General features: G+C 34.2%; 1 protein-coding gene across 3 annotated transcripts; it reads right to left on the reverse strand.

The window, feature by feature from the left end:
* Positions 1–204: 204 nt before the first annotated feature.
* On the reverse strand, positions 205–17117 carry LOC129902203 (UDP-sugar pyrophosphorylase). 3 transcript variants are annotated; one of them, XM_055977296.1, is made up of 19 exons: positions 16958–17117; positions 14959–15039; positions 12122–12278; positions 11874–11975; positions 10793–10909; positions 9414–9554; positions 9119–9218; positions 8336–8463; positions 8193–8264; positions 7994–8058; positions 7693–7753; positions 7464–7581; positions 6118–6242; positions 4846–4922; positions 3461–3566; positions 3285–3344; positions 2119–2199; positions 991–1230; positions 205–797 (listed from the first exon to the last, which is right to left on the reverse strand). In XM_055977296.1, exons 3-19 carry the CDS (start codon positions 12224–12226, stop codon positions 630–632), a joined length of 1866 nt encoding a protein of 621 aa, XP_055833271.1. In that variant the 5' UTR covers positions 12227–12278; positions 14959–15039; positions 16958–17117; the 3' UTR covers positions 205–629. The 3 variants fall into 3 exon arrangements, with proteins under 3 accessions (XP_055833271.1, XP_055833272.1, XP_055833273.1); XM_055977297.1 differs by lacking the exon at positions 14959–15039; XM_055977298.1 differs by lacking the exons at positions 14959–15039; positions 16958–17117 and adding an exon at positions 14715–14874.
* Positions 17118–24201: the final 7084 nt, after the last annotated feature.

Consider the following 24201-nt stretch of genomic DNA (forward strand, 5'->3'; position numbering starts at 1 on the left):
TATTACCACAGAAGTAGAATATATAATTTCAAACTACTTCATATTCATGTTCGATTTCCTAAAGCTGTTGTAATCGTAAATGGACATATTGTTGTCACTTTAATAAATGACCTCCTTACCGGCCAGACAGTTACTGCAGCTAAACTATCAACAATTAAACACTACTACATGCAGGAAATATGCTCTCATCGCAAATGCAAAGAGTGAACAATGAATACTCCATTGAACAATTGTTCAAGGCAAATTTAGTGCACTATACCAAGACAGAGGAAGCATATATATCCTTAGGCCTAGAGTGACATTCACTCAGAGTACATATAATAAGCGTTAGCCATATCTTTTATGCAGAATAAAACTTCTTCCTAACCAATAGCTACAATTTTCAAAACGACTTATTACTAAATAAATACCAACGAATACCCTTATTATGTTTCTAAACGTTTCAACTGTTAACTAAGTTACAATGATTGGAGGGGAAAGAACAATCATCACCTATGACACAATGTTACAAGAAACTCTGAAACATAAACTAAGCAACAAAATCTGCTATAAATATCAACAGTTTAGCCAAGCTCTCAGAGCTCCAACAGAATTTAAGAGCTCAAAATCTTCTATGGAATGTGTCAACCTTATGGCTTCAAAGAATATTTCCCGGGCTCAGTATATGTTTTCTCCAACTGCTCAACCTTGTTGAATCTGAAACCCCTGATTCTTATTTCTTCTGGTATTGAAGTATCCTTATAGTCGACATTTTCAATTGTCCAACCCTTGTTCTGCACAGAACCTCCCACTTTGACCTGTTAAAACACAAAAAATTATCAGCAAATGTATCAAATATCAACCTAATATTTTCACCAGAAAATTTGAGTTCAGGGGCAGACTAATTACAACCATATAGGCATGACGTATCAATTAAGAGACATCACTGGTGTTGATACACCACTATATTGTCATCCAGATAACAAATTGATCAAGGACTTTGAGACATACCTCGGCACCATCAACAGCCCCTATAATGAGAGCTCCATCCAGGGAAAGATCCTCAAGGGCAATATTACTCCCCTTGATCGCCATTGTAGACCTTTGTGAAATGGAGCAGTTTCCACTCACTTTACTTTTTACTTCCGAGAAAGTAAGCGCCCATTTCGGCTTCCACACAACTCGAGACCATACCTCCACCTCCTGTCCATTAAATACTTGGATAACTGGATCATCTACCTTAAAACCAGCCTGCCATAAAAAGAGATGTGTTGTAATTGATGCACACACTAGATAGACACAGGTTTACCAACTGAACTCATATGAAACTGTCGAAGTGACAATTATGAAGGGAAAAGTTAGGGAAGTGTTTCAAGAGTCGATGGTTGTCTATCATACTATCACAATAGAAGTTACAGAAATGAAACTCTTCCCATCTTTCTTGCCATGGAACAAGCCCAAAGGTAGTCTGGAAGCAGTGGCGGATCAAGGATTTTCATTTAGGAGGTTCGAAAAATAAAAAAAAAGTGTCTAAGGTTTGAACTTGGAACCTTGAAGTAAATTATGAATCCCCTAAACCACTAAGCCAACATCTTATCTTGTTTTCAGGGGATTCAAAATCTATATATATATACATAAAAAAAATAAAAAAGATACCTTATATAGAATGTAACTTTTTGCCGAGGGTGTTCGAATAGATTGTCTTGAAGCAGTACATTGCAGGACAAAAAAAATGCTTTATTATGGGGCAAAACAAAATGATCTTAATGGACATAAGTCATAACTGTAACCTTGTGTTTGGGCTTGCTCACCACTCATTCACAAATGGGACTAAATAAAATGTTCTGATTTACATTTCTCGCACCAGTGATGAGCAGCAACTCTTCTTTTCAATTTCTGCTTTGCCTTTTTTTCTCTATTGTCTTTTCTGCTGGTTTACGTGTTACTTAAAAAGTACAAGGACATAGTAAAAGCCAAAAAGGATTTTTTTCAGATTCCAGCAATCTTTTCGTTATACTGCCTGCTATAGAGGTCTGCACTACAATTGAGTGCATAATGCATCAATACCCATATAGTCAAGAAAGAAATACGTGGAAAAAGTTCAATTTCCCACTTGGAATCCCAGAAGAAAAGAAATACCTTTCTTAGAATGAGGCTGTGAGAGCGATAAATGGCCATTTCTCCCGAAGTGGCACTGTGGTAGGGATTTCCTTTTGGCACCTTTCATTGTAAGGGAGACAATTGAAAAACAGTTAGAAAGTGAACCACAAGAAATCACATCAAGAGCAATAACAACTTAAAAGTTATTTTTAGTAACAACTGCCCAGAAAGACTTTAAAATATGTAAAGCCCAAGAAATACAAGTCAAAAAACTAGACTTAAGAACGTCAGTAAGCAGTTTCAACTTTCTTAGATGGTGAAAGAGGGTTAGGACAGTGGCTAATAAATGGAGGAAAAAGTAAAGTAGAAGAAATATGCCACTGCATTTTTCACTTTTAGCGTAAGTTTTAGCAAAGCTTGCCAACTAATTATAAGCTTATGACGCATATAGGGGGGCAGCCCGGTGCACTTAAGCTCCCGCTATGCGCAGGGTCCGGGGAAGGGCCCGACCACAAGGATCTATTGTACGCAGCCTTACCTTGCATTTCTGCCAGAGGCTGTTTCCAAGGCTTGAACCCGTGACCTCCTGGTCACATGGCAGCAACTTTACCAGTTACTCCAAGGCTCCCCTTCAAGCTTATGATGCATATGCAAGAAAAAAAATTCCACAATATTATCTCACAGACCAAAGAGAAATGTTGCCTCCACAAACGTACTTTGGTTGTGATAATAATACCAGCACAACTAAATTACAGTATCTGACAAGTATACACAAGATCTAAATGACTCAGCAGAAAGCTTGAAGGCGAAATCATTCGAGAAAACACATGATAACGATCTAAATAGGAAAATTTTCGGCTAACTATTTGATATAAAATTAACTGTCGAGTTCTAAGAAAGAAAAAGCCAGAAGCAACAATTCTTCATTACAATGGCCTGTGTACTGAAAAGTTTCAGAATGGAGCGAAGGGTCCACACTCCACACCAACCAGTAGGAACAAATATATTTGTTATATATAGTCAGCACTAAATCATCAGATCTTTCAGCGAGAAACAAGAACTAGAAGTAGGGGATGATGGATTTTGTCATGACAACCAAAATGTTATGCCGGCCCCAATTTAAAGACATCTGCCACATTTGCTGAAATTATGTTTCCTACATATGATAGCAGAATTATTTCAATGCAGAAAGCTGCTCATCCTACCTTGGCAGCATCTTCTGGGTTGTTTTTCACTGGTGAATAAGCAAGCCAAGCATCCATCACCTGAGTCATTGTAAGAAGCATTGTGATCCTCCCACTTGGATAACTTGACAGTAGATGACTCACAACATATGTAACAGAATCAGAAGCCAAAAGCAATACTGATTTCTTCTACTTACAGTGAATCCAACTCTAGCTGAAGGAGGTAGCGTTTTAGGATAATCTTGCATCATGCATTCAAGTCGAGTTGAGGACTTAAAAGCAGTTTTGGTAGCATCTTTGTACCTACAAAAAGATGCAAAAATCAGTCAAAAAGAGGTTAAGCAGCTTCTGAAATCGCAAAGATAGGATTTTAACATCGCATATGCTTGAAATTGTTGAGTTTACGAGAAACATGTACAAAGTGACAACAGATTAACAAATGAATTATGATATAGGAGCTAGTAATGAATCCCTTTAATCGCACTCTAAGCAACATAAACCCAAACATAAGGCCTGAAATACAAAGAAAATCTTCACAGGCTGCTCCTTCATTAGCTTATGAAATGCTAGCTGAGGATATTCAACACATTCCAGTCCCACTGCTCAGTTGCAGGCTAGCAGCAACAGCTTTAGCTTCAGTGCCGTGGCCAGTATTCATGAGTTAGTGTCCAATGTCTCCTCTGAAGGATAAGAAAGCTTGCTGGAAGTTCCTTTCTTCTTGGAATAGATGTACTTGTTGCTTCCTGAAATCAATAAACCTCGTCCAGATCTTCAGAGGACAAACCAGCCGGCTTCCGAAAGTGAATAATCATAACTTTTTCCAGAGGGCTTAGCTGGATTGACTTTAGAAGAATCTGTTTTCTGTATGACATCCACCTTGGTACACTGAACAAAACACTTGAATTCAACAGACCAAACAGTGAATAGGAAGACGAACGCGGACTCCAAAATATCAAGGCATTCGCGATGATTAAGCTAGGTACTACAGCTAGAAGCCAAAGACCGATGATAAGAAAAAGGCCAAAGCATCCAAATGCCATGAACAGTGTCTCTTCTTTCAGCAAATCCAGTCTCCACCACCTCCCCTCACACTAGGAATTGCAACATCACATCACTCTAATTATACTCTCTTCAACTTCGTCATCGCCGTCTTCTCTTTTATATGTCATAACAAACCCTTAAAATATTTGTTCTCAGAACAGAGGTTTAAATCAGACTGGGAAAGGCATAGATTATATAACTCCTAGGTGATCAGATCAGAATAAATTCCAGTATTCTATATGTTGTAATGTCTTAGAAGTGATGGAACATCTTGGATATAAAGCATATGAAGTGGATCAGTATTTCTATTTATGACAATGAAGTTCATCCCATTTGCAATTTGTTTATTCATTCCTAGCAACATATCAAATTCAGTGGTTTATTTCTCTACATATTTTTATCGTGGAAAAATATCCTGGAGTTACCGCAAATAGTCAATACTCCATAAGAAGATAACCAGCATATGGTTTTAAAGGAACAAAAAGTGACACCACAGCTTAGAACATATCTTAAATGTAGAGACATAAGAGTAGGTGTTTACTTAGGGTTAACAAACTCCGAGATCGCACCTCCTGTTTTTGTGAGCTCTTCAAGGTATGGGCCAATTGCAAAGATCAACTGCATTGCAATGTAGACAGCCATAGATAAGCAATAAATCTCTTTTCTACTGAAAGTAACAAAATTAGGAAAGTTATACAACAGAGGAACTTGGACGTTACAGCATAATTTGCATGGCACATCCTCCAAAGTAAATTGTAAATACATGCTCAAAATTTATAAACCACTGTCACAAAGAAGGGGCACTTCACCTCTCTGTTTCTTATGAGATTTTCTGCCCAAATAACTATTTGTATAAGATTTTTTCAATTAGCTCTGTACATTTTAAGAAGATAGTCATCTTTCTTAATTGCAATGCCATCTACAAACTTTTCATGTGTTTCCTTAGATATCTTTCTAGGAATACAATGCACTTTCTTTTTAAAAGTTACATTCATATAATCCTTAGTTCTTTTACTGAAATCAGTCTGCATGTTAAAATCAAGTCTGCCAATGTTGCAAAGCAACAATAGACACATTAAGTTACTAGAAGTTCAGTGTAGGTAAGAAAAGAGACTTTACCATCTTCTAGTACTAGTATTAAAAAGTCTTTGTAAGATATCTAAAAACTAACTTTATTGATACTGGTGAATTTATATTTTGAACTAGGATGTAGAAGAGTTTCATCACCAAACATTGTTTGGAAGATTAATGACACAATCCCACATTGACGAATCAAGCCACCGCCTAAGATGATAGTGAGACTTCAAACCAAGTATGAAGCTGATCTAAAAAACAATATTTTATTTCTTTTTCCTACGAAGAAGTCTGCCTACTTATCTGGTTCTTCGTGGAACCTTTCCCATTTTATTTTGCTCTGTTTCTTACATATAGGAATATGGATCCCAACTTTTATATAATCTTGTTGAGGTTTGCATATAAATTGTAGCCTACAGAGTTCAAAAAGAATCAAATATAAAATGCCTTTTTATTCTGAAGGTTCAAAGGGAAAGGAAGTAGATCAAACTGCCAATTGGTCAACTTATAGGTTTTTAAGGAGTTTTGTTACCCAAAACTCAAAGAATGGAGTTTTCCATGATAGTTGTAACCACAGGGATTATGCATTAAAGGCCAAAATTTCCAAGAACTTGGGGAATGTCCGCACTATTACGCAAAGTGGTAAAAGAATACAGCAAATAACTTTTGAGTCATTACAGGGAAAAGAATGGGAAGAAAGAAAACAAAAAGATAGTTCAGCATAAAGACTAACACGTACTTGATTTATATTTCCAGGAAAAGGTGAATAGCCTGTTTCAGAATTGACATCGCCATCAGGATATCCAGACGCTCTAAGCAATGGATCGAGCTGGTTATATTCCACATTAATCACCATCGTTCGCCCTAAAAGCATTATTTTTTTTTTGAGAAAGGCAACAATATTATATACCCTAGAAAGGATTTTTCAATTGATATTATTGTCAGATAGAAGCACAAACACCACATGAACTTTCTCAAATGGTACTCCTACACTAGCTCAAGCACAAAAGAACATTACTACATTAGAACCTGAATCTAAGAGAATTATTGTGGAGAATATCACAAATGAAACAGAAAAGACTCCAAAATAAACGTTAACATACACATTACAGAGCTAGAATGTTACCCTTGTTAGAAAACACAATTTCTGTGCTTCATGAGTTACTCTTGATAGGGCAGAAGCGGCCCAACATATCGTGACTTGGGCATGCTATGGCGTATAGTTGGCATTGCTCAATTGAATTTATGACATCTAAGCAACTTATTGTATTGTTTTTACATTTTGATGATTCAGAAGATGGAAATCATTTCGAGATCTCCCACTTTGATATAGGTTGATTACAGGCCCATACTAGTTTATTCAATAAAACATAGCAGGAAGATTACACGGAAGTCCAAATCTGTGGAGAGCACAATAAGTCCGAATTGGTAAATAACAGTTTAATGGCTAAAGCGACTTCAAGCTCCCAACAGCTCAGTATTTGTTCTTGATACAGCTGATGATGGATTGTGAAGAAACACAAAAAGGGTCAAAACCTTATACTATATCCGTGTAACCTATTTAAGTTTTCATTTCAAAACCCTTTTTTTTTGCAGTTTTACAACTCAACTTCAAGCTGTCTAAATCGTTTAGTTTCTTCGATAGTTCAACTCTTAATTAATTCTTCATGTATACAGACAGAGAAGCCTCAGAAGAAAAAATTGAGTCAAGAGGTAAAGTTCATGGGGGTCAGTTATTGTAATTTAGTCCTTTCTATTATGAATGACAGCTTTTTAAACAAGTATTTAATTGTTCAACTATTATCTTTCCATAGTTGGTTTAGGGACTTCCTACCCCTGCATAACACTTTATTTCTAGCATTTATTCACCACATTATCCACGTTTATGAATTTCAATACTCAAAATTGTAGTGAAGTAGCTCGTCTGCATAGTAGGCGGTGGCTACATGCCCACCGCCTAGTATGAGTTTCTGCTAACTATGACCCCTGCTTTCTTTTCTTTTCAGCATTTATTACTTCTTTTCTGACCTTTTCCCTGGGCCACTACAAGATGTAAAGGTAGATGTAAGCTACTTATCTACCCACCATCTTTATGAGTAAGCTTGGTAATGCCACCAATGGCTTCTTTTGCTTTCCGAGGAACGGCAAGAGAATTGACATGGTATTGTTTTGTGGTACTGACGCCTAGTGCTGCTGGAATTGCCTGAAGACAAAGAAATGTACAGATTGATAAAATTGGCCTAACATACATGAGCAGAATACGAAACAATTGAAAAAAACAAAGAAACAAAAATGAAAAAGGCATCCAACTAACCTTGAAAAGTAGACCATTGGTGTCTTGGAAGAAAAGGACCCATCTTAAGCCTGCATCATGCCTAGAATGCACAAAATTTGGACCATCAAGTCACAGAAATATGCTTTTCTCTGTTTAAGTGAAAGCACCTTTTAAAAAATCAATACAAACTGGAAGCACTAGTGATGTAGATATAGGCTACACAAAAGGTTTAACTTTTGTGTAAGCTAAAAGGGGCTGGTTCATTGGTTCATCCAGAATAACATCAAAGTGGATGAGAAAGAAAAAGATGGAACAAAAAGGGGGAGGAGTGAAAACATACCAAACTTTAAGAAGGCCACTTGAGTAAAGAAGTGAATGGACGTCACCATGGCCATGAGGTTTTGTCTGATAGAGCAGAGGCAAGGGCGAAAATCAAATAAATAGAAGCAGTTTCAGCTAAAAAGTTACTGATATCAATTGAATACAAGAAGAATCATATCTTTAAACCTAGGAAGATTTTTAAGCATAGAATTATCCACCTGAATTCTATATTTATTACGGGGGTCCAGAGCAAGGTGTGCTTCATTATCATCTAAACAAGCAACTTTTTCCTGCAAGAAAATCAAGAAATATGTAAGTTCTGATACTATTAATTAATTCTTCAGCGAGATCATTTGCTCACCTGCTTAAGCAGTTTCACTTGTGTGGGTTTCATTCCAAAATAAGAGTTTTTCTCTAAGAGCTCCAGAGTACGTAAATGTGTGTCATCTGACGTCATAATAGCGAATGGAATCTCCACTCGGCAGTCGCCTAATTACAAGGAAGCTTTTAGTTACCGGGTACATGTTTATTGTATTAAGGATATGTATCATACTTTTAGGTTTCCTCGAAACATGATATTTTAGCAGGTACCTCTATGCAAAAAGATATTATTTTCAGCCAATCCATTTTTAGCTTGTACTATCTTTGCTTAGCCAAGGAAGACAATTCTTAATACCATTTTTATCCATAAGAAGCATTTTTTTTGTTTCTACTGCTGCTACTATAATACCTCAATCCCAAGCTAGTTTGGGTCTGCTCTATGAACCATCACTATCCAACAGATTTGTGCTTAGGATATAAAGTTTAAATTGTTCTCTACATTTTCTAAAAGGTTTCTAAAGAACCAAAATTTTAGCAACTCACAAATAGAAACACTAGCCAATAAATCTTGGAAGCAGCTTCATAAATCTAAAGCTTGTGACGGGATCCCCTAGCTCAACAGCCCCTTACAACCTCCTTATTGAGCCCCTAACATAACAGTTGAGGGAGAGATACCTCACAGAGCTTGGGATTGCCACCTATAATTTGTTGCTTTACTTGGCTAGTGGTTTGATGGAAAATTGGGATAAAACAAGAAGCGGCTTAATAGTAATCTTCATCCCTGATGGATATTTACAAAATCATGACATGCACTTCTACCAACCTCCGGCAAGGCTGCAACTGGCTTCTTGTAAAGCAAGAATAGATTCAATATAATGTTGTAAAAAGCATTCCCCTGTTGTTGTTTCTCTAGGAAGGGCCACCTGCAAATAATTAGAACGATTTGTCAGAAGAACTCAATCTTATGCAGCCACACATCCTTAGATTAGTAGTTCCAGGGTGAAGTGACAGACTACAGCTATCAATCAACTTGCAAAAGATTCTGCGCATTTTACCTAATGAAGACAAAAATCAAAACAACTTCTAAACTAACCACATGAAAGCTTTAGGTGCTCTACCTTTATTCCATTGTACCCAAGACGTTCTCCGAGGCCTCCAGCAACAAGAACAAAAGCAGCCTTCCGTGCTTCTTTGATGCCAGCCTCCTCAAATTGAACAAAATTATTGTCACCATATGTCAAAACCTCTCCAGATGGAACCTGCAGAAGTTTACATCCATCTTAGAATGCATCACTAATCTAGAGAAGAGAATCAATGCCTTCTACGTTTTAAGTGCATGTTATAAGTATTAATAAGGTGATCCATTATCTTCCAAATTGTTCAAGGTGATCAAAGGAGTGAGCAAGAAAATATAATCAAAATCTGACCACATCGAGCATCAGCTATCATATTTAAGTATTTAACAAGAAACACAAGGAAATGTGTTGCTAGTTTATCCAGAACGCTAAAGAACAACAAAATGGTTTTTGATCAGAACCTAAGCTGTCCTAAAAACCATCAGTAGTCAAAGGTTCTTTATAACAAGCTACCAAAAAGTATGCTGAGAGGAAATTAAGTCCAAAAGACTTGATAATCTCAAATCAAAAGGCTAAGATTGGTTACACTATCCACCCTCACTTCTATCCATTCAAAACTGTGGACACAATTTTCTTTTGACTCAGAATGGAAACTTCTGCTTCAGGAAACCGAGTCAGAGTTAACCCTTCAACTATTAATAGTTGGATAACAAGCCTCGTGCAATTTATATATAAAAAATGAAATAGCATCATCTCAATTTCACAAATCCACATGAAAGACTATTAAAGCAAAAAAGTATTTTGAAATAAAAAAGTTCCAATTTTGAATTAGGAGAGATATATCACAATATCCTGAAAAGGAAAAAGAAATAATCAGATTGGGATTAAAAAGCATGAACTAATTAGTTTCACCTTCAGTAAAGGATTAAAGCACCTAAAAATAGCCAAAATCTGCTAAACTGTGCATTTCAATATGTCCACAGGACCAATAGGCATGGCAACCTAACCAAAGTGAATAAGTAGTTTTGGAATCTTCTGCTAATGTAACATTCACCACTACTATCTGCCGCAGTTGTACCTTAGAAGCATTTAAGGGGTTTCATATTTTTCTCACACTCCATCTAAAGAATAAATTACAGTAGCATGTATAGTACAGGAGAAAAGTAGCTGCATGAACAGTATTCATGAGATTTGTGAAGGATGGCTTTTCTTTTATAAGAAGCCCCAGCACTAATTTCTAACAGACATAAAAACCCGACTGCAACTTAAAGACATGCATCCAATCCAATAACTTAGATAAAAACACAACTTGAGCTGTGTGCTGCTTGATGAAAAAAGTTATAGTTAAAGTTACTTTCTACAGAATGATAATTAGCGAAATAAGTTTTGCTGAAGCAGTAACACAGGATTCAGTTACTTACCGAAGGTGTAAAACCATCATACGGATTTTTTCCAGATTTTGAATCAGCTAAAAGCTTCCTAGCAGTGTTAATGTATGCTGCCAATCCCCCAGGATAACTTGAATTAAGTTTAGCAATCTGAAACAGACAACACTTCAGTGTTCATAAATATTAAATTGAACTAGAAGTGAATAAAAGCATAGAAGACAGGGAAACAATCCCAACCGGAAATGATAACATTTACGGCAGTACAAGACTGCCATGAAAAACAGCTGTACAATATTCAACAAATACAATAAGCTCCTTTTTGGCTACTTTTTCGCTTGAATAATTAAGCAAGAATAAATCCTTCACATAAATTGTCATATAATCTATTAACCACAAAAGACAAACAAGATCAAGTTTTTATTTTCTGAATTGCGAATTATAACCATTTAATCCCGAAATGGCGAAATTCACCATATAAGTTACCACAACTACCTAATGGGAGTTTGAAATTCTTGCACTGTTCAAATTCAGTTGAAATTTAAAGCCTAATTGGTCAGTGAATTATTTAACAGGGAAAAAAAACACAATTCAAAGCCTGTCTCCTGTCCTGGCTTGACCGATTGCTACTGGGTGACATGCTATATTTCCATCTAAAAGGAACACCGAGATCTCCATATCCCAATCCTGGTCTAGTCATTGACATCATGGGAGATATCGGGGCCCATGAATGGAAAAATTGTCCATGTGGGTTCGGTTCCAGGAAGAGACGAATGATTATCCTAGGTGGAGGGTTGCCTAAGCACCATGTTTGCGATGCCAATACGACATGTTGCCTGTAATCCGAATCCACCAGTAATACTGACCACCAACATAGACTCTGGTTTGGGTTTATGGGTTCTTCATTATTAATATCCTCACTCAAACTATTGAGGATGAAATCCATTTTATGATTTCTTTCTATCTTTGGGGATAGATTTCATATTCAACATGAAAGTAAGAGAAAACTTGGTTATTTGGTTAAAAAAGAAAACTTGAAAACTTAAAGTTGATCATAGTCTAGACAGTTTAGCGAATTCATTAAAACAAATGTATCCGAAAAAAGAAAAAAGTAAACCTGATCAAAGAAGGCTCGCTTCTCATCATCAACTCCAGGCTCTGCCCAATGCTGAAACAAGTGAGTTTGCCCCATCTCTATCAACACCTTCGCCAACTCTACCTAAAATTATACACACCCACTCTCAATTCAATTTCAAACAGATTAAAAACAATATCAATTTGTTCAAATTTCACACAGTGACAATAAAATTAGACAGACATTGTACAAAGTTAAATCCTTTTGTAGAAAGATATATATATAAGAACCTTTTGAGGGGAGAGAAGAGAGAGGTTTTTGTGTAAATTGGGAGCAATGGAAGGCCAATCGCCAGTAATGTTCAGCTTAGAGAATTCATCGGCCGTCGATGTCATGTTGCCGTCGCCGATTTATTTTGGTAAAACTCCGACAGAATTGTACAAGTGTCTGTAAAAAGCAATAGAAGAAGAATTGAGAATGATTTTGAATACTAGATAGGTGGTGCCCGTGCTAGCACAGGCCCAATAGTAATGTGGGTAGCAGTAGATGAATGAATAAATGGATCTAGCAGCTGGAAAATCTAAAGGAAGATCAAAAACTTGATCTGTAACAGCTTTGAAGAAAAATTACTAAGGACATGTATTATTATTATCTTCTATTCAAAAATAAACAAACAAAGCTGGCATAGTTAAACAGCCAAACTACTTTAACAAGGAAAGCTTTCTATTTCGTATGGCACAAAATCAGTACTTGCATTATGCATCTGCATATGTCTATTAAGAAGGGAATAGATTAAGTAGCTTATAAGCTAAAAGCTAAAAGCCATTCAGCCTAAAAGGAAGTGCTTAAAAGTACTTTTTGTCTTTCCCAAACAACAACAACAACAACAATAACAACCTAGTGACATCCCACAACGTGGGGTCTGGGGAGGGTAAAGTGTACGCAGACCTTACTCTTACCAAGGTAGGACGACTGTTTTCGAAAGACTCTCGGCTCAATAGAAGCATAAAAAGAGGTCAGATAAGGCTAAGAAGTTCAAAGCAATATGGGAAATCAAATAACGAAAGCGACACAAATAAAATAGAGTAATCAAAGTACAGAAAGTAATAGATAATAATAGAAATCAGATTAAAGGAAATTATAGTGCGCTAATGCGCCTACTAATATGGAAGAATAACGAGACTATGTACTAGCATTCTACCCTAATATGGATCCTCCATACCCTCCTATCTAAGGTCATGTCCTCGGTAAGCTATAACTGCGCCATGTCCTATCTAATCACCTCTCCCCAATATTTCTTTGGCCTACCCCTACCTCTTCTGAAACCATCCATAGCCAACCTCTCACACCTCCGCACTGGGGCATCTGTGTCTCTCCTCTTCACATACCCAAACCATCTCAGTCGCATTTTCCGCATCTTATCTTCCACCGAGGTCACTCCTGCCTTGTCCCGAATAGCCTTATTTCTAATCCTGTCACTCCTGATATGCCCACACATCCATCTCAACATTCTCATCTTGGCAACTTTCATCTTTTGAACGTGAGAGACCTTAACTGGCCAACACTCCGCCCCATATAACATAGCCGGTCTAACCACCACTTTGTAGAACTTGCCCTTGAAGTTATGGTGGCACCTTTTTGTCACATAGCACACCGGAAGCGAGCCTCCATTTCATCCACCCTGCCCCAATACGATGTGTGACATCATCGTCAATCTCCCCGCTGCCTTGCATGATAGACCCAAGGTAGTTGAAACTACTTTTCTTTTGGATGGCCTGGTCACCAAGCCTAACTTCCGCGCCAACCTCCTGAGGTGTCTCACTGAACTTGCACTCTAAGTACTTTGTCTTGGTCCTACTCAGCTTAAACCCTTTAGACTCCAAGGTATGTCTCCAATCCTCCAACTTAGCGTTAACTCCGCTACGAGTCTCATCAATCAAGACTATGTCGTCCGCGAAAAAGCATACACCATGGCACCTCACCTTGAATTTGTCGCGTCAATCCATCCATCACCAAGGCAAATAAAAACGGACTAAGAGCTGATCCTTGATGCAACCCCATCACAACTGGAAAGTGTTTTGAGTCCCCTCCTACTGTCCTTACCCTGGTTTTGGCACCCTCATACATGTCCTTGATCACCCTAATGTACGCCACAGGTACGCCTTTAGCCTCCAAACATCTCCATAGTATCTCTCGTGGAACTTTATCGTAAACCTTTTCTAGGTCGATGAATACCATATGCAAGTCCTTCTTCCTCTCCCTATACTGCTCCACCAGTCTCCTCATAAGATGGATGACTTCTGTAGTTGAGCGTTCTGGCATAAATCCGAACTGGTTCTCTGAAATAGACACGCCCCTCCTCACCCTCATCTTCACCACTCTTTCTCACACTTTCATAGTATGTCTTAGAAGCTTGATAACTCTATAGTTGCAGCTTTGGATATCCTCCTTGTTATTTTTGTATAGAGGGATCATTACGCTCGACCTTCATTCTTCGGGCATCATTGCCATCTTAAAGATGACATTAAATAACCTAGTCAGCCACTCCAAACCTACCGAGCTTGCGCTCTTCCAAAATTTCCCAGGAATCTCGTCAGGTCCGGTCGCTCTTCCCCAGCACATCCTACGCACAGCACCTTTAAAATAAGTTGTATGTCTTGACCAAAAAAATTAAGAGGCACCACCAGGAAAAGGCCTAGAGTAGTTGCAATGGAGAATATCTGGAAACTGTTGACAATAAGCAGCAGGAAAAGGGAAGTACATGTATAAGACTAATGGTACATAGACCCAACATAGATGGAGTAAAGACAGGTGCACAGCATACTTTCAAGAACAATTTCACCATCTAACATATGCTATACATCCTTATTGGGAAATGCATACCGTGATAGTACAATGACATCAAACTGTCCAACTTTATATGGGAAACACTCTATTTAAAATCAGGCCATGGCAACAAGCAATAAATATTTTCAGCAACAAGTTGCTCAACTGCAATGGTTAGTAGTCTTTTTATGACTACTTAAACCCTCCTCATATGTCATTATTAATGCTAAATAGAACTTTCCAGAGTGAAACCAGATGTTGACTGAGATTCATCTCTAATAGATCCAACTATTTGGAAAACCTGTTAGACATGTGTTACAGAGGGTCTTTCAAAGATCTTTTGTTGCAGCTGCTGTAAGGTGATCACCCATCCCCACAATACCTGAAACAAAAATGTGCTGAAAGTGTGAAAGTGTCTGCAGCCACAAACCACTTCTGTTAAGTTCATAATATGCATTTTTCAGTTACTTTTGATGCTACTAAATCATTATACACAGAGGCACTCAAGGTGTGGCCTAACAGTCAAGAAGAGGTTGAAACTTTTGCTTCACCTTGGAGAAGAGATATTCCAATATCATCCAACACATCAATTCTTAGTTGCGAGGGTCCCAAGATTTTCTTTTTTCACAGTTAAGTTCACATAATTTCCAACTCGGGTCTGTTGATTGTTTATTCCCCAAAAATCTTACCAAAAAGATATCAACAGATTTCAACTAACAGTCTTTTTAGCATATGCCTCTAGCTAAAAAGAGTTGGACAATCTAGTTATATATCAGAGGTATCTTGTTGTATACTCTTTTTATTTCAAAATAAGTGGTAGTTTAGCAAAAATTACGTTTATAAAAAAATCAATAAATACAATGTGTAGTTTACTAAACTATCTCTATAAAGTGTCTCTTAAAAATTGAACACTAATAAAAAGATAAAGTATAAGGCTATGATTTCAATATATATATATATATATATATATATTAAAATAACACTTATTTTGAGATGAAAGAAAATTTTTCACAACATTGTTTATTTTCATATTGAGTTCAAATTAGCCCATTTGGAATCAAATTTTGAAAGCTCAACTCCCCAAAAGCACAATGAGCCGTAGATTTCTATCTGAAATTGATTTGAGCTAGTGCAAAGTTGATCAACTCAACCAAATGTAATAAGTTGTTATATATTTTGTGTGAAGAGGAAAAAGCTACGAAGAGTGAAGAAACTAAGGAGAAGAATTACCAAGCAAGTAGTGAACAATTAAGAGACAGAAACAGTGAAGGAGCTAAGCGAGCAGAATTATCAAAAACGAAAGACTAAAACTTACAAAAGGGTGGGAACAGAAAAGCGAACAAACTTGAGAACAACAATCACAACGACACGGGTGGAAGCCAGTAAAGAGAAGTACAAATTAGCAGTTTAGTGTAGGCAATTATAAAACACTTTAACAATTGAAAGCTGAAGAATATTTAGCATCACTTCAATGAGACATTTAGTTTCTTGGTTAGTGTAGGAACTTGAAAATTTATAAGTTGTACAAAAAAAAAACAATCACAATTAAAGGTATAAGTTTCTTTAGTTCTTTCAATGAAAACTTCATATTATATGCATAAAAGGCAAAACATCAAAAACTTTCTCCACTCCATGCCACAGGCACAACAGTCTATAACAAAACATGGCCCTTTTATCTATTCAGTACTCTTTAATATAACTATAGCATCTTCAATCACAAGGTATAAAGCTAGAGACTATTGTGAAAATATTTTCAATTTTTGAGTAAATCAAGGCAATAAATATAAAGAAAACCTAATTCAGCTAAACGGGTATCAATTTTTCAGTCCAAGATATATGCTTTCTGTATGAAATATATAATGTTGAGAGTAGTATGACAAAAACAGTTACCGAGAATCAATGCCCAATGCCATACGAAGAATCTGATTGATTGCAGAGAAGGGGTTAATAAACCTGCTGGAATCTGTTAATACTCTTTTTATTGGGGTATTTCATCAAACACATCGGATGCATCAATGTTCTCCCAACAACAATTAACAAAGTAGGTGATGCATTTTATGTACAAACGGCCAAACTAACAATTGAAGCCAAAATTTCAGTGCATGTGTATATTTTTTAAACATTCACAAAAAATTCAAGCTAAGCAGAATGATTTTCTCAGCAAACAGTAAACCCAGAAGAAACGGAAATTCCATCAGATTCCATAGGAATAAGGAAAAATCAAATTATACTAATAATGAAATCCGAGGCAACATTGAACAGAGAGGGGAAAGTCCAAATCAAAGTACATGAGAACTCACAAAATGTATATCTTGAGATCAGATAGGCCGGCTGAAGGAAAAACGTCGAACAAAATGTTCAATAAGCGTGAACGAAAGACTGATCCGAAGAAGGAAATCCTGAATTGAAGGCAGAAAATCACAACCAAAGAGATACATAGAGAATATGCAGCCGAGTAAAATCGATGAATATGAAAGAAAGTAGGCGAAGCGGACAAAACATAATTAGATGAGAAGACCAAAATACCCTCCGGATGATATTGACGAACTAAGTAGTAATAAATAATATACCATGTGAGATTTCATGTAATCATAAATAGGGGTATTCATGGTTCGGTTTAGATTGATTATTGATTAAAATGATAATCAAATCAATTTAATCGATTTTTAAATATCTAAACAAACTAAGTAAAATAATAACCATCGATTTGGTTATTGTGGGTTTGATTCGGTTTGGTTTGATTTTTCAGTTTATGACTAGTCGGGACAATTCAAATATTCTCTCTCTATATTTTTTAAATTTTTTATGAAACTCTTTTTTTCTCACGGCCATAAGGGCGAACTTTGCTGCATATTGAGGGAAAGACATGCTGATGGCAAATCAGGTGGACCAAACTTGCAACACAGTTTAGATTTAAAAGAACAAGTCAAACAAAGGTTTCAAAATACAAACAACTTTGTCCATTAAAATGAAAAAATTACACATTTAAACTAAACTAACTAGAGAATCCATAATATAATCAAAAGTACTTCGACCATCTTAAATTAATAATTAAAAGGTATAAAATATCTTTAATTATTTATGAAAAGCTAATATTATACATAAAAATAATTATAAATTGTATGTATATAATTATCGGTTTGATTCGGTTATTTATTCGGTTATTTTTTACTATAACCATAACCGAACCAAATATTATCGATTTTTCAAATTTAAAACCAAATCAAACAAAACCAAACCAAATGTCGGTTTTTTTATTCGATTTGGTTAAATTTTCATAAATATATAGGCTTGTTAAATAATTTCAAAATTTATTTTTTTATAAAATGATATTATAAAATTTACATGATAGGATGTTAGTATATTTAACAGCATAACCATTTATAATAGTTAATACTTATGAAAAATAAATCAATATATAAGTTTGGTTCATTTAGGGTCCGTTTAGAAAGTCACCTGGTAATTAAAATTGATATAATTATTAGGATGGTAATTACCAATCTAGTAATTACACAACCTAGTAATTACGATGACCTGTTTGTTTGTTACAATGTAATTACAGTGTAATTACAATTGTATTATTTGGTTGCACTAGTGTAATTATAAGGTTATATTAAATTTTTAAAATAAAAGTTAATTATCTAAACTTAAAATTTATATTAGACAAATAAAGCCTTTATAAATGATATTAAGTTAAATATTTAATAAATATATGTTGCCTTTTGAAAATATATTAATTAATAAACATGCATTCTTACTAATATTATAAAAAAATAATTGATTTACATTTTTTAAAATTAGTATATTTTAATTAATTAAAATCATAGAAACTAAAAATACAAGATTTCTTTGAACATCATGAAATGTATGCTAGACAAAAATATTAATATTATAAATATAATGTCATAAAATTATTAAAACATTTGACAAAAAGATGATCTATCAAGTAATTTGACAAAAAGATGATCTATCAAGTCTAATTAAAAAATAAATGATTTGCAATGTGAAATAATAAGTCAACACTACTAAAATAAATGAAACTAAAAATATAACATAAGTTCTAAATTTAAAATAAAATTTTAAACATAATACTACTCTTATGTCAAATTTTAACATAACGTACATAAATATGATTTAAAAGAAAAGAAAAACATAAGCCTGCAACTTTATTCAACAATGACTTTTATTTTAATCTTAAAATTCGAATACTAGCAAAATCATGCTAATGAAATAATAAACATAGATTAAAAAAAAGTAATACGAAAAATTCCATGAAATCACATGAAGTAAAAGTTGAGAATGAGAAAGAATTGAAAGTTAAATAATATATTTTTAGAAAATATTAAAATGATAAAGATAATAAGAAATAAAAAATAAATGAAAATGAAAAAAATAAAAATAGAAATAAAAGAAAGAAATTAAAAAGTAATCAACTTGTAATTACATCATGTAATTACACCAATTCACAGCTACCCCCCCCTAGGAATTGTAGAGTGTAATTACCTCTGCCAATTACATTCAATTACCTACTGACCAAGTAGTTACATGGTCAACCAAACATGTCAGACAGTGTAATTACATCCAATTACACCAAATCCAATTATTAGGGTGACTTTTCAAATAGACCCTTAGTATTTTGCCTATAATCAAAATAATATTTTTGAACTACTTATATTCTATTTTATTTTCAATGTGATATATTGAATTTTAGTTTTAATTATTAATATCATCTACATATGGATTTGAATTATGTATTTTTAATATCTGTTAAAATTTTAATTAAGTAAGTTTATCTGTAGAGTGTGATTTATCTGTAGAATATGATTTTTCACATCATAATTAAAAGCACTCCTCTTTTAATATAATAAAAACAATATTTTGTACTAATTCAAATCTAATATATTTTAATATTTCTATTATATTACTGAAAATTGCTTCGCTGTTTAAATTTATCAAAAAAATATTTAAAGTGGTGATATTGTTTGACATGAATTGCTTATTTATGAAACAAAATTTACTTTAGATAGATTGTGAGGATTTATATGCTATTTATGAATTATATTTAAGCAATGATGGCAGATTAAACATTCATCTTCTTTTGTGCCTCGATGATAGACAATTTAATTCTTTTATCTTTGGATAGTAAAATTCATGACTTAGCCTCGCTGTCAAGAGTGAACACATTTTCCAAACGTATAGCAAATTAATGATGCAACGCATGCTAAATGTAGAATATGGTATAAAAGCTATTCTTATGCTTCTTCAAATTCCTACCGACACATTTCATGTTTCTACCCTCATTCATCATCAAAACATTTCCAACGTCAAACTTGATGAAGTAAGTAATCTTATTGGATTATTCGTCTTTTCATGACTTTAACATTTCTAAAATACAAAGTAAAAGTGTTATAACTTTTTAATAATATAAAAATATTATTTATGTATAGAAAGATAAGGAGTTTCAAGAAGCAAAAGAGATAAAATGGTAACAAATAATTAGGTGTAGTAATGAAGCATGAAAACTCCAAATCTTACCAGCATATTGGACATCCTTAGCAGGCAGGGGAAGACCCAAGGCAAGTTCAGGGGGTTCATCCGAACCCCCTTCGTTAAAAACTTACACTGTATATATAAGATAAAAATTTTAATTTATGTGTATATATTTAACATTGAACTCCTTAAGCATAAGCCAAAAGACTAGCTCAATGGCAAATTGGGTTCAATATTTCGCCTTAGCTTGTCTCAGCTCGCGGGTTCGAATCCTAATAAATAATTTTTTTTTCTGATTAGCGTGTTTGATTTTTTTTGAACCCCCTTCATAAAATTTTTGGGTCCGCCACTGTTAGGAGGAGCATTTTGCAAAGTATTGATTTTTGTAAAGATAACTAGAATTCAAATTTGAACATAAAATGTGGAAAATAATATAGACAACAACAACAACAACAACAATCCAGTGAAATCCCACAACGTGGGGTCTGGGGAGGGTAAAGTGTACGCACACCTTACTCCTACCAAGGTAGAATGACTATTTCCGAGAGACCCTCGACTCAATAGAAGCATAAAAAGAGGTCAGATAAGGCTAAGAAGTTCAAAGAAATATGAGAAATCAAATAACGAAAGCGACACAGATAAAATAGAGTAATCAAAGTACAGAAAGTAATAGATAATAATAGAAATCAGATCACAGGAAATTATAGTGCGCTAATGCGCCTACTAATATGGAAGAATAACGAGACTATGTACTAGCATTCTACCCTAATATGGATCCTCCATACCCTCCTATCTAAGGTCATGTCCTCGGTAAGCTGTAACTGTGCCATGTCCTGTCTAATCACCTCTCCCCAATATTTCTTTGGCCTACCCCTACCTCTTCTGAAACCATCCATAGCCAACCTCTCACACCTCCGCACTGGGGCATCTGTGTCTCTCCTCTTCACATACCCAAACCATCTCAGTCGCATTTTCCGCATCTTGTCTTCCACCGAGGCCACTCCTGCCTTGTCCCGAATAGCCTTATTTCTAATCCTGTCGCTCCTGATATGCCCACACATCCATCTCAACATTCTCATCTTGGCAACTTTCATCTTTTGAACGTGAGAGACCTTAACTGGCCAACACTCCGCCCCATATAACATAGCCGGTCTAACCACCACTTTGTAGAACTTGCCCTTAAGTTGTGGTGGCACCTTCTTGTCACATAGACAAAGTAAAATTTAAATAGAAATCTTGTTGCAATATTAATTTTGTTGAGTTTGGGGGTGTAAAAATGAAATTAAAGATAAATGACATGTTCGAGATGAAACGCTTTCTTGCCTAATAGTCATTTGTTTGTATTGAGATCTAAATGCAGTGTATAATTATCCAAACAAATTTAATTACTAAGTGAGTAAACAAAGTCAAATTACTTACAGAGAAATTTGTCAAACTGTCTCATGAAATTGATCCTACAACACTCCTTACAATTCTTATTGGTTGTCATAATTCTTTTCTCCTACTTGCTTCTTCTGCAGTTATTTATTCTTCTTAATCTAGAATGTAAGTCAACAAATCATCACTAAAAATTAAAAATAACTCGCAAGAGAACTTCTTGATATATATATATATTATATTTGAATCAATTTATGGATAAATCTCTTACTTATCAAAGTTGTCGTTTCAATATATACCACTTTTTTTCCTTATCTACTTGGAGGGTGTTACCATTTCGACTGAGAGGTGAAGAGCCGAAATATTGTGCACTGTTCTTCCTCTTCATTAATGTTCACTTCTCCTTCGTCAAAATCCTTCTCTTCTTCCCCAATAAATGTTGAAAGAGTCTGAAATGGTCCTGAAAATTTTAAATTCTTTCTTCTATCCTTGTATTTGAATACTTCTAGATAATTATGATATGGTTACTCGGTGATGATTATGTTTTAAAATTTTTATCTTCTAGATAATTATGATATTATTACTTTTTCTTATCTTTCAGTTTTTAATTGTTCGTTTTTTTTTTATTTTTCAATTCAAATTTTAAAATCAATTTATTTAATTCATTAATATTAATTATATTTTAATTTTTCATTTTAATTTTAATGATAAAATACTTTTTTTTTGCAGTGCTGAAAAATGGCACTTTTTTACATTCAAATAGATGATTATTTTTAAATTCAAATTGAAAAATATTACCAAACAAACTAAATTTTTTTGCACACTAAATTTAAATACAAATTTGAATATGATAAGTTTTATATTTTTATGGTAATGATATTTAGCACTTTTTGCAAAACACAGATTTAAAAGATTTTTAAATTTTAATTTTTAAAACTGAAAATTATTATTATTATTCTAAGTAATTAGTGTATGGAGAATATTTTTTAAATTATATTTATTAGCTTCTTGAAAATGTAAAAACCAAAAATATAATAAGAAGGCAAAAGTTCAACCATAAAGAAAAATGGTCACAAAGAAAAAATATGCCATACATAAAAAATGACCATAAAAAACGTGGGAACATGACTATCTTATTTTTAAAATTTTAAAACTAATAACTACCCACTAAAATCACTCCTTAAAATTCTCCATCGACTAAACGCATTTATATTTTCTGAATTACTCTAACTTCACAATTTAAAATTTGAAATTATGAGGATAGTTATGTTTGAGTTTGTTTTTCTTCAGATTTTATATTAATTAATTATTCTTAATTTATTATTAAATAATTTTTTTTATGGTGCTGACACATAGATATTTTCACCTTTTCTATTAGATACATATAGATACCGAAGGAGATCTAGGAGAAAAGGTTGACGGGTGAATAGAACAAACAATGAAAATACTGTTTGCGGTTGGTTACCTCACCTCATAGAGATGGGGATTGAGTACAGCAAACCTATTCTTTATCTATTTTTACATTTTGAATTTTTTGTCCTTTATTAAAAGATTTTGCTTTAGATAAGATTATTTTTTTCATTATTTTTCTTTAATTATTATATTATTATTTTTTTATAATATTTTAGTGCTAATTAATTAACACGACATACACGAGTAATAATATATACTAAAATTAGAAAAACACATTTTTCAGTTAAAAAATATATGATTGCATCTATTATAATCTATTCTTTATTATTTTTGTATGCAATTTTTAATATTATCATGACACATACGTGCATCGCACGTACTCTAAACTAGTAATAATGAAAAGAAGAATCCTAAGCATTATAAATGAATAGACCGGTGCACTAAGACTCCTGTTATGTGTAGGATTAGAGTGAGTTATAAAGATTTGTAAATGGTGCGTTAAAGCTTTTGATATGTCTAAAATTTGAAAAAGAATCGAATCACGAAGATATTACTTTTATCTTGTAGATAGAATAAAATTAAAAATAATCGGTGCTTGAAGAAGATTGTTGGGATTTGCAGGATAAAGGGAGAGAAAGAGGAGAGTTGGTGGCGAGTAAAAAAATATAAACAAATTAGGATTTAGAAAATAGTTGTGAGGGTTAAATAATTAGTGAAGTGGAGGTCTGTGGGCCGTCTGGTTAAATAGAATGAACGATGGAGTTTAAGAGGATAAAATGGAGTGCGCAACCTCATGAGTAACGCACAAAGAAAAAGTAAAACACACACGTGCTCAACACAACAAATGAGACTTGATGTATCAAATGTTGTGACTTGATTTTGGAGGTGTTAAATGGCATGGATTGAATTAGATTTGGACGGATTAAAATTAGGGACAGATCTATATAGTGTATTTGGGGGTGTCAAATGGTGATTTGAATTAAATTTGGATGGATCTATATAATGAATTTGGGGCTAGCACGCTATTTAAAGCCCATTAATATTAAAATCGTATTAAAGTATAAGATTCATTTAAACATTATTCAAAAGTATAGTAAAACTTTTTTAGGAGTCAAAATCTATAGTATATTATCCGAGCTAAACTTTGTCTAGCAGGTGTGTCCCTTAAGTTTTTATTTTCTTTTTCTGTCCATGTTCTACATAATATTATTGTATTTTTTGGTAGTTTTGTTCTTGTTTTATATTATTGTTACTTTAAAAAAAA

This window comes from Solanum dulcamara, chromosome 9 (assembly GCF_947179165.1).
Source record: "Solanum dulcamara chromosome 9, daSolDulc1.2, whole genome shotgun sequence".
Taxonomy (NCBI): Eukaryota; Viridiplantae; Streptophyta; class Magnoliopsida; order Solanales; family Solanaceae; genus Solanum; species Solanum dulcamara.

What these genes read in the sequence shown, in the direction of transcription:
- LOC129902203 (XM_055977297.1), bottom strand. Translation starts at nt 12,226, where the DNA reads ATGACATCGACGGCCGATGAATTCTCTAAGCTGAACATTACTGGCGAT. An exon ending in GTAATAAATATAGAATTCAG is followed by an intron (nt 8,059 to 8,192) that starts GTGGATAATTCT and finishes CTGCTCTATCAG; the next exon opens with ACAAAACCTCATGGCCATGG. An exon ending in TTCCTGGAAATATAAATCAA is followed by an intron (nt 4,923 to 6,117) that starts GTACGTGTTAGT and finishes ATTGCAATGCAG; the next exon opens with TTGATCTTTGCAATTGGCCC.